At 47.1% G+C, this 10,984-nt stretch overlaps 1 protein-coding gene across 2 annotated transcripts in view; it reads right to left on the reverse strand.

Annotated features, from left to right (window-relative positions):
* NRG3 (neuregulin 3) overlaps nt 1–10,703 on the reverse strand; it is a 436,764-nt gene extending 426,061 nt beyond the window's left edge. For both annotated transcript variants that reach the window (XM_069796150.1, XM_069796149.1), the window contains exon 1: nt 8,825–10,703. In XM_069796150.1, coding sequence (XP_069652251.1) covers nt 8,825–9,524 — 700 coding nt within the window. In that variant the 5' untranslated portion in view covers nt 9,525–10,703. The remainder of the gene's footprint in view (nt 1–8,824) is intronic.
* Nucleotides 10,704–10,984: the final 281 nt, after the last annotated feature.

The raw sequence follows: 10,984 nt of genomic DNA on the forward strand, positions 1-10,984 counted from the left end.
GCTCTATTAACATAAGTTATAAAGATTGAAATCTAAAAGCAAAAGAAACCCAAACTGCTTAAGGAAAAAGTCATTGCTCTATGTATTTATGCATGGCATTTTGGCTCTTTAGTTATCTAAAAAAAATAATAATAATAACAACTGAGAGGATTGAACTTTAACACTATGACCCTTACGTAGCTGGGCCAGATTTCAGGCTAAAGACTAATGTGGTTTAGCTACTTATGAAGTAATTATAAAAGTACCTCTACCCTTCTAAATCAGGAGCACTGACATTCATCAGAATAATCCCCTCAGTTAAGTTCCTGAACCCACTGCCCACTGAACCCTGGCAGTGCAAAGTCTTCATATTTCATACTGTTAAACGGCAGGAAAAATCACTGTACCATTTCAGTGTGGCTTATCTCTAGGTTTCAAACAAAAACCCTGCTTCTCTTTTGTAAATTCACTGACAGATTGAACAAGAAAACTAATTTCCTCTCTGCACAACACTACTCTTAAAAAAACACTAACAAAGCACACCCCTTTGGAAGACAATTAATAGATTGGTTTTTGCAAGTATTACACAGTCAATCCCAAGTCAAAACTTCTGGGATAGCTTAGTACTATTTTAATGATAACCCTCTGACCATTTCTACTGTAATTCACCAGGGGGAGAGGAAATAAAGATTCCCTACATCCTTTTTAATATTCAACAGTATTACTCAGCCACTGAGAAAGTTAGCTAGCTACAACTCTCAGCCACTCTGAGCACACTACTGGAGATGCTGTTTTATTATGCATTAAACTGGGAGACATAAGTAAACATTAGCATTGCACAATGCAGCACAGCTTTGCAGGTTAGCAACACTTTCTGATACAAGTTTTTTGGTTTTGTTAAAATCCTGATTACATTTAGAAGCAGCACAGCAACCACAGGCTAGATTGTATGTTTTCTACCTTCCTTGCCAACCACGTTAGAAAAAAGCCCTTGTCATTGCAGTACAAACAGACCACCAAAGCCCTTCCAAGAGAATAACCCCATCTTATCTCAAATGCTTGCTTTACAAGTTCTGACATCAGTGAGAATAATCAGATCTGGAAAAGAGGTTATTTGCTATTAATACTAATTTAATGGTTTGCTGTTACACGGTGCTATAGCCCCTCTATCTGGTAACAACCAGCAATCAAGGCTCAGTTCCTACTGAACTAGAATCTTGAACTTTAACAGTAATGATGCTGTGAAAGGAACAATGTGAAGATAATTTCATAATTTCGTTCCAGAAAATAACTCAATCTTAAAACACAACTTGCCATCTCTAATGTTTTAGAAAACATTTTTTACCTATAAGCTTTAGGAAAAAGTCAGTGTTGGCATATACCTAGCTGAGGAAGTAATACAGAGAAAAACTGTACAAACCCAGAAGTATTATTTTCTGTAATAATTAAAAAAAAAATTAAAAATCAGGTAAGGAAATAATTTACAAGTGATATGCAAAAACATTCATGACCCACATGTCTTGTGACAGTCTACAGCTAAGCAACTACAGTCCCCCAGAACACCAAGATTTTACTACAGGACTTATTTCAGGCAAAGAATAAACAGGTTAATGGTATATATTTCATGGTAGCGCTAAGCACACACAGAAAAAGAAAATGCACTAATGGAAACTCAGTTGTAATAAGCACATTTAAATAATGCTGACAACTTTTTAAAAGTAGCACTTTAAAGCTGATGTACAGTTATTTACACAGGCATGTTTTGTAAGCATTCACACTGCAATCTGAGACACAGTAACACATTTAATCACACAGATGTTCACATACATTGACCCTGATTCTGCAGATGCGTAACTCTACAAAAGAGAAAAGGCATCACTCGCCACCTGAAATCGGGCCTGTATGTTTGCAAAATTGGGCCATATAGCAATCTCATTATAAAAACCAAAGAGACTAAACTATTTAATTCAGCACAACTTCTACACAGAATACTATCAGGATATTTTTTCCTCAATTCTTTGCTAACAAAGTTAGAAATGCCTCAGTGAAAGGTCTTTTCACACAGATTAAAATACTAATTCACTTTTCTACAAACAGCACCTGCTAGGTTGCCAATATATATGCACTGCTAACGTGCATCTTCCCTATGAGCATAAAATACAATGCGGGGGCAGGGGGGGGAATGGGACACAACTGTAGGGCCCATAGAATTGCTGAAAGACTAATTCAAATTTTAAAAGGAAAAGAAAAGCCATAAACCAAAAAGTGACAAACAAAAAGGAGATGTTAAAGCAAAAACAGGAAACTTTCAGGTTGTTGGGCTTATTTTACAGGGACTAAAGCAGGAATTTCTTCAGGTATTTCAGACCAAAGTTTCACTTTATCTTTTTACCCAGTTATGTTTTTATTGGACAGCAAGCCTCTCCCATTCTACCCAAGCTTTTCCCAAAGGTCTAATTCTTACAGAAATACAAAAATCAAACTACTCTGAGAAAAAAACATAAAGCAATTTGGACTTAAAAATCAGTTGCTACACATGATATGAAGTGAATTATCAGAAGCCATCAGAACTACACTACAAAAAAAAAAAAAAAAAAAATCAGGAGTAATACGTTGTAAAAAAGACCTGAAAGTCATGGAAGCCTATTTACATGCTACATGAGAAACACAGCTTTGGAAATGCAAAATACTGCCCTGGGAGGACAGAAAAGATGGAATACTGGAAGTATTTTGTAGGTTCTACTTTTTTTAACTGTTTTTAAACATTACTGGAGTAATATTGAGCATATTGATAAAGATTCAGAAACAAACATTTCCACAATTAGCAATAAACATTTAGTAAATGTATTTTTCCCTGCTATCACCAAATTTCACCAGGAAGAGTTGATCCAATTAGGTACTTCTTCTGTGAAAAGAAGACTGAAATTTATAAATGCAGTTGCTATTTTAATTTTCTTCATGGCTGCTTTATTCATTTTTCTCCTCTTGAATGCATTTTACCAAGGGGCCCCAGAAACCTGTGTGATAAAAAGTAATAAAAGCACTCAAAAAGCGCTTTTTACTTTCTCTGTGTGTTACCAGAAGCCATTTGAATGCTCATCCTCTGTCTTGCCCTGGCCAGAAGTGCCCTTGCCTGGCAAGCCCATCTGCTCAGCCCTCACAGGAAGCTACTTCCCTCCACTGAAGATGTACTTCACTCGGTCGAGTGGCTTGAGATTAGGTATGAAGGGGAAGGTAAAAGTATGAAAGTAGGTTTAAGAGCTGCCCGCCTTGGAAATTCAGTTCTGAGCAATGAGAAAACACAGTCCCAGTTTTGATCTGGAGCACAGCCGCCTTATTAAATGACACTTCTAACCCTCCCTATATTGATCCAAGAACTAAGTCCCTTAGAGTAAGAAATCATCTCCATTAACACAAAGTATCCTGTTGTTTTTCCTACCTGTCTTTTGTCTATTCTAATGCAAAAAAAAACCCCATACCTATGCTTAATAGTAACAGTGGCAACAAATCCCTTCCGCACAGTAGAACCTGAAAGAGACTTCCAGATAAAAAGAGATGGACTTTAACTTGGTATTCCCTCTAGTTAGCTACAATGAAACCTCCGGGTTCCTTTTCTGAACTACACCGCAAGGACAAGCACCACAACCAAAGTAGTTAACTTGCTTAGCAAAGACTGGTCCTGAAGTTACAACAGTCTCCGAGGTCCTGATCCTCCTCCTCGACAATAGGTACTGTGCAAACGCACAAATACCTGCCTGTATTGTGTGTGTGTGCACGTGCGCGCACACGTGCACAGTTAAGACCGGAGCATTGCAAGCTTGTTTAAACTACAAAGAATCCCAAAAAGAAATCACCAGGCTCAGAGACATACAAAAGTCTCTGATTTCAATTTATTTATTGATTTATTTTGGTGACCAGGTAGTCCTACCTGATTTTACTAGGCACTTTCCCTTGTGCAGTTTGTTTCCAAACAAGTCATGGAAGAAATCAGCAAACCCAAACCCTAGTATGTTTTAGGTACTTCCTGAAAGCTACATGAGCTATAGAATTTAAAGATAAAGTCAAAGCCAAATCCATACCAATCCATGTATTTACTGGGCTTTGCAGGAGGTTTCAAACCAATGAGTCAGATGATAAATGTCCTGCAACAGTAGACACAATGCTGTAGATAGAGACAGGTCCTTTAATTTTTAATTTCCATTTTCTGTGGGTTTAGACAAACCACTGACATTACTTTAGCGTAATACTTTGCAATGAATCAATACTTTAATTTAATAATGGTATTCTGTTGTCAACATATAATATATCACATAATGTCCTTGTATAGACGCTAAAAAAATATGCCAAATAAAATGCAAAGCTTTGCTTTTATCAGTAATCACAGGTTAAATCAACGTAATGAGAATCCTTACAGCCCCCAAAAGAATTTTCTTCAGGGTTAAAAGGCAGCATGGAGTAATTTCAGCCATATCCCTTCCTCTCATCATACCAGCGCTGTGAAAGCTCTCCTAGGGAATGGGATTCCAACAAACACTTCAATAAAAGGAACAGAGAGGAAATATATCTGAATAGAAACAACGTACATATCTGTGAGTGGGACTTATTTACTCAGTGATAACTGCGCTAGTTCCTAACTATAATGGGAATTATAACTGGAAAACAGAATTAAGTCCAGTGTCATCCAGCTTAATTGAAACAGATGAAGCAAGTTATAGCTGTAAAACATGAAAAATAAAATAAAACTACAGTAATTTCCACTTTAGTGGTGTGACTACAATCCTGTATTTATTATTTTTATCTTGACGGTAGCCTTCCTGTTGACAAGTATTTAAGATGGGAAACACAAATCTAATCATGTCTGCGGTACATTGACTCATGGTATGTGAATAGAAAGTAAGTGGGAATAAGGAAGAAGCAAATAGTTCTAGAACTCCCAGTTGTTCACCTCAGTAATTTTTTTCCAATTCAACAGCTTTTGATGCATTACAAATTGATAAATAACTGACATATTAATCTTAGTCAATGTTAAAGGCACATGCTTTACAGTCATGTGTGCTCCCCTCGATTTCAATGACAGCTCATGATCATAACGCGAAGTGTTCACAGATACATGTCATTTGTTGGCAGAACGTTTCAGAGCTCTGGGAAGAGTAGGTCTGGTTTTACTACGGTTTGGCACCTCCCACAACACCCTCCAGTTGGTGAAAACCCCGCAGTTGCATCTAAGTGTCATCCTTAATGTGAAAAAGACATTTGAGTCAGTGCAAAATAAAACAAACAGCTTTTACCAAAATGTCAGTGTTGGTAACAGTTCATCTGCCAGATGCTTGTTACTTGAACCCATGCCGTGCATAACAAACAGACAGAGGTATGACTAGGATAAACGACTGGACCAGAAAATCTTTAGCAGGAAATCAAAGTATACTCAGGCTACAGTCTGGACTCGTAAAAAAAGGTCGCAATTGGACTTCACAAGACATATCGATTAGGAGTTCTGTAACACCTCTTTCCCTGGTTACTATGCATTAATTGAGCCCCACCTGCCTGACCTCAGTTCTCTGCATTAGCCTTTGGTGACATGAACACAAGAGAAACCACAGGGCTATTTCATAGCTGAATTCACACAGGAATTCTTATAAGTACAGTATCTCAATTTAAAGATAATAACATTATTTGAAGAACCCAGAATACCATGAAAAATGCATATTGGAAAAATCAGGGCATGACTCTTTAGAAATGAAACGAATGGCTTGATAAAAATAAAACTTCACTGGTGTGTTCCAGTCAGTTTGTTGATTTTTCTGATCCACAGGCTGGACTATCCTTCTAAATCAGTGATTGATTTTTATGTGAGCACTGGATAAAAAGGCTCATGCTGAAAAGCCATAGTCTCTGCGTGATCATGAGAAACACATGCAGGCACAAGACACAGAGCGAGATTTGATGAGTAAGTGGCTTTTGCTTAGTCAGAACCTGAAGGATCTTCATCAAGAACTTTCAAAACAGCTAACAGATAGCTTGACTTTGAGTGAAACACAACCAAGAATTATTGTCATTATGCACACCCACAAAAAAAGAGAGATTTCACAACATCTCCTCAGATGAATACACACACAGAGAAAAGGCTTTACCAACATTTACTTCAGGTGGGCAATCATCCAGCTTTCAGGAGAAATAAATCCTGATTTGCCTTCCATCTTCCTAAATCATATTTTGAGCCCTTTTTAACATGTTAAAACAATTCAATAAACTGCAACGTGAACCAGTATAAAGAAAGACAGCTGCTTCTTCTCTTAAAAGCTGCGAGATGCTAAAGAACTCCTGCCCCCATATGTGCCTTGCCAAGCCAGAGGATCACGCAAGGGTGTGCACTATTTTGAAAGCTGGGGCATCAGATTTGCCATGTCAGATTTGTATTCACAGGGTACAATGGGATCCATGACTTTCATTTCAACAGCAGCTGGAGCAATGGGCACAGAAGGAACATGCAGGAAATGAGGATGGATTTGTTGCAAAATATCCCCTTTCTTCCTAAGAGCTGTTAGTGGCAGATGCAGATACTTGCTTTGGGGTGACACCATGTCAGCAGTTCATGGCAGAAAGATTGCATTTCTCCTCCCTCTCCCCTCCAGTGGATACTGCAGCCTCAGAGAATTTCACATGTATAGTCAGAGATGCTTATGTATGTATCAGGAAAGTACAGCTGTAGGCTTTAAAAAAAATTTCCACATGCCCTACAAATTCAAATCCTTTTTTATGTAATCTATTTAATCTTCCATTAATGATAATCTCTGCTATCAATGTGCCCAAACAGGGTCAATTTCTGCTGGATTTGCACTTCTTGCATTTCATCCTATAACCGAGCTGTATTTAATGAGGGGAAACACCCTGCTGTAAAAGGTATCAGCAGTCTCCCTAAAACAAATAATAGTTACGAGACTCTGCAACTGCCAGGAACATTTTAAGATTGTGGGTTTTCTTCTTCCTTTGTGTGTCTTGCATGAAGGAGAGTCCTGCCAGCTGAACATTATTTATTAATCAGGATATTCTTGCCTTCCATACCTCGTAAGGAGACGGCATAGAGGGGCGGAAATTGCTGTGGATTTCTCTTACATACCCAAAAAGATAGAAAGGGGAGAAAGGAAGAGATGGCGAGGGAGCATTTAGACCCGAACGGATCCCACCTGGCAAGCCCAGGCAGCATTTCAGACACGCACACACAGGTCACTGCAGTTTGAAACACCACGTAACATATCTGGTTCACACAGGGCTTGAAAACAGAGACACAGGTTGAAAATCAAGCTTCCTTTGCTGCTTTGTTTTTAAAGAGTGCCTTATACAGCTCCCTACACCTAAGTGAAACAGGTAGGGTTCAGCTCCACGAAAGATTCTCCTTCTGGTAGCATCTGACTTCCTTAGGTTGCACCTACACAGCAAGCGGGCTCAGACACACCTGTAAGGGACGGTTCTCTCTCAATTACTATAGCAGACGCTGGGGAAGCGAGTCCCTGCCTCGTTTGCTCTTCTGATTTAGCGATAGTTTTATTCGTAATCATTCCCAGCCATCCGCCACCTGCACACCCACCCACACATACACTTTGCTGTTCTTCTCCCAATTTTGTCAATTCACAAGATCAGTTCGCTCTGCAGATACTCTCTGCCCAGGGGCTCATCAGCAAATAGATTTAATGGACAAAATAAAGTTCAAATGACTCGCTAACAAAATCCTCTAGCAGAACAGCCATACGCTAGCACGCAAAAGGGGAGCCCTGGGCTGTAAAAGCAGTTCAGGTGGTAGCGTTCAATTGAACTGACGTTCCTAGCAGAAGCAACTAAGAGTTAATGGAGGACATGCAGCTTCCCATTTCCTCCACCACATCCAAGAAAACGCAGAAGATGACTACGATACAGTATTACGGAGCATTTCACTAAATAGCACCACACAGAAGTTCTTTTGGCACAGATCGCGTTCGTCCTAGATGATAACCTTTACGAGAAGGGGAAAGTTGATGCACCCGGCCCAAATGAATTTTCAGATTTAGCCAGAACCCTTAGGTTTGTGCCTGGGAGGGTAGGAAGAGCGAGCCACCGAGCATCAATCGGGGAACTAGCCCCCTCCATTGCTTAAAAAAAAAAAAAAAAAAAAAGAGTCAGTTACGGCAAGACGGTGCCGCGGCTCCACAAGGGAGCCGGGAAAGCGTTTGGCTGCGTCTGCATATTCGCGGGGTGCCCAGGGCTCCATCCCGGTGGAGCTGGCGGCGGCTCTTTCGGGAGCCGGGCGCTGGGACGGAGGGAGCATCCTGGCGGAGCCCGCTCTCCCCTCTTTCAAGGAAGACGACGGTGTGGGAAGCCAAACCCCCTCACCGGCAGAAAGGCACGGGCACACCCCAGCCCGCCCCTCCCGAGAAGCCCTCTCCTCCTCCTCGCTGCCCCTTCTGGGGGCCGCCAGCTGTCCCCCTCGCTCAGACACCTCCCAGCACCTCCTAAATACCTCCCGCAGCCCAGCCTCGAAGGGGAAAGGGGGCTCTGCGTCCTCCCTAAGCACCGCGGCGAAATCCAGTCACCTCAAATGGCTGCCCCTGCCTCACCATCCATCACACAAGCGGGGAACTTGCCGGGGGGGCGAGGGGGAGGGAGAGGAGACGCGCGAACTTCGGCGCCCTGCGGCCCCCCGCCCGGCAGGACCGCCCGGGAGCCCCGCGTCCCCCCGAGCCGCGGCGGCAGCAGCCTCCGAGCGAGGCGTCGCCCCGGCCCGGCCCCGCCGAACCCCGGGGTTCGCCGGCGAGACGCGGGCCGGCGGGCGGCGCGGGCGCCCCGAGGGCGCGGCGCGGCTGGCTCTACTTACGGATTTTGGGGGTCGTGCTGGCCTCCGGCGTGGTGGTGGTTGACTCCTGGAAGGGAGACAAGGTCCAGGACGGCGCCGAGTCGTGGACGTAGATCTTGTAGGAGGAGGTAGCGTGTGCCGCAGTGGGCCAGGCGGGCAGCGGCGGGGTGCTGGGGGCGGCGGGCGGCGGCCGGGCGCCGCGGCCGGCGGTGCCGGGGGGGCCGCTGGCGGGCGGCGCCGTGTGGGGCGCGGCGGGGTGCCGCGCCGCGGTGGGCCGCGGGCCGCCCCGCGCCGGGCCGCGGGTGCCGGGGGGCCGCGGGGGGGCCCGGCTCATGGTGGTGAGGCGGGGGCTGACGCGGCTGGGCGGCCGCGGCGTGGCGGCGGCGGTGGTCTCCGCGCCGCGGGGGGGGGCGGTGGGCTTGGAGAGGAAGAAAGGGTCCTGCCCCACGCCCTTGGCGTCCATCAGCTCGGTGGGGACGTACTCCTTGACGGAGCCCACCACGATCCACTTGAGCAGCATGAGGCTGAGCCCCAGGCCGATGAAGCCGATGAAGAGGGGCACCACGCACAGCCACGTCTGCTGCCGGTTCCAGACGATGCAGTCGCTGCAGCGCAGCTCCCGCGGCGGCCCCCCGGCCCCATCCCCGCCCGGGCCCCCCGCCGCCGCCGCCGCCGCCTCCGCCGCCCCGGGCGCCGCGGCGCCGGCAGCCCCCTCGCTCATCCTAGGGGCCGTCCGCAGCGCCGCCGCGGCCCCGGGGCATCAGCGCGCCGCGGCTGCCGGCGGCATGCGGCGGAGGGGGGCGGAGGAGAGCGGAGCGGAGCGGGGCGGAGGGGAGCGCAGGGGAGCGCGGCGCGGCGGAGCGGGCGGCGGGAGCGCCCCGCTCGGTCACGCCGCCGGCATGGCGTGCCCCGCGCAGCCTCCCGCGGCCGCGGAGTCAGCGGGACGGCCGCGCCATCCGCCGGGCGCCCTCCTCTTGCGCTGCGCGCTTCTGCCTCTTCGCTCTCCTTCTTCTCCCTCCGCTCTCAGGTCTTTCTTTCTTTCTTTTTTTCCGGGTAGTAAGTCGCAAGAATCAGCCTCCTCGATTTTTTTTTTTTTTTTTTTTTTTTATCCCAAGCGTGCGGCTCCGGCGGCGGGCAGGCACATTCCTTCACATTCACGCTCCTGCTCGCCTCTCCTCTTTTTCCTCTCCCCTCGGGGCCGGGAGACCTTTTCTTTCCGTCTTTCCTTCCTTCCTTCCTTGCTTCCTTCCCTCCGCTCCCTCCCCCGCCCGCTCGGCTCCTGCCTATGCCCGGCCGCAGCGCAGCAGCATCCCTCGGCTGCTCCGCGGGGAGGCGGCGGCGCGGCGCAGCGCACCCGCCACTCCGCGGCCCCGCGGCCAACCCGCGGCCGGCGCCGGGCCAGGGAGGCCGATCCGCGGGCGGGGCCCGGGGGCAGGAGGCACGGCTCCGCGCAGCTCCTCCGCGCCCGCGCTAAGTCCGGCCCGGCATCCAAACTCCGGCGAGGGTTCCCGGGGAAAAAAAAAAAAAAAAAAAAAAAATCCACACACACGGACGCACAAAAAAATTAAGATGAAACCCTGGAGGGGGGCGGCAATGACCCAGTCGGCAAAAAAATACGGATCCGGCAAATAAAGAGGCACGCAGAAGGCAGCTCCTGCCCAGCTTGCAGCTTCAGTTCAATTGTGTATTCCTATCGCAGCGCAAGGGAGGCAGGCTAGCGCGCAGAAAGTGAGGCGCCTCCCACCAAAGCCTAATGGTGGTTTCTTAATGCGCACAAGATAAATAAATGATCCAGGCAAACCCCTCGGGAGGGTGGATGCTACGGCGAGCGGAGCCTCGGAAAGGAAAGGAAAGGAAAGGAAAGAAAAAAGAAGGGGCGGGGGTAGCGCCTGAGCCCATCCTGTGGCGGCGATCCGGCAGGCGGCTGCTCTGTGTCGGAGAAGACACGGGGGTGAGGAGGGACGGCGGGGGCCGTGCGCTGCGGGGGGGAGGTGGAGACACCTGCGGCGAGGATTCCCAGCGAAAGACCGGGGCTCGGGACGAGAAGATGTTTTCCGAGGCTGATGCTCTCCGGTAAGTAACAACGAGCAGCGTTTTGGTGGTGTTCTTCCTAAAGGATTCCCTAAAGGAACAAAAACCGCTCGACACCTGCGACAAAAGGGTAGTCCTTTCCAGCAGCCG

The sequence above is a fragment of the Haliaeetus albicilla genome, chromosome 11 (genome assembly GCF_947461875.1).
Source record: "Haliaeetus albicilla chromosome 11, bHalAlb1.1, whole genome shotgun sequence".
Classification (NCBI taxonomy): domain Eukaryota; kingdom Metazoa; phylum Chordata; class Aves; order Accipitriformes; family Accipitridae; genus Haliaeetus; species Haliaeetus albicilla.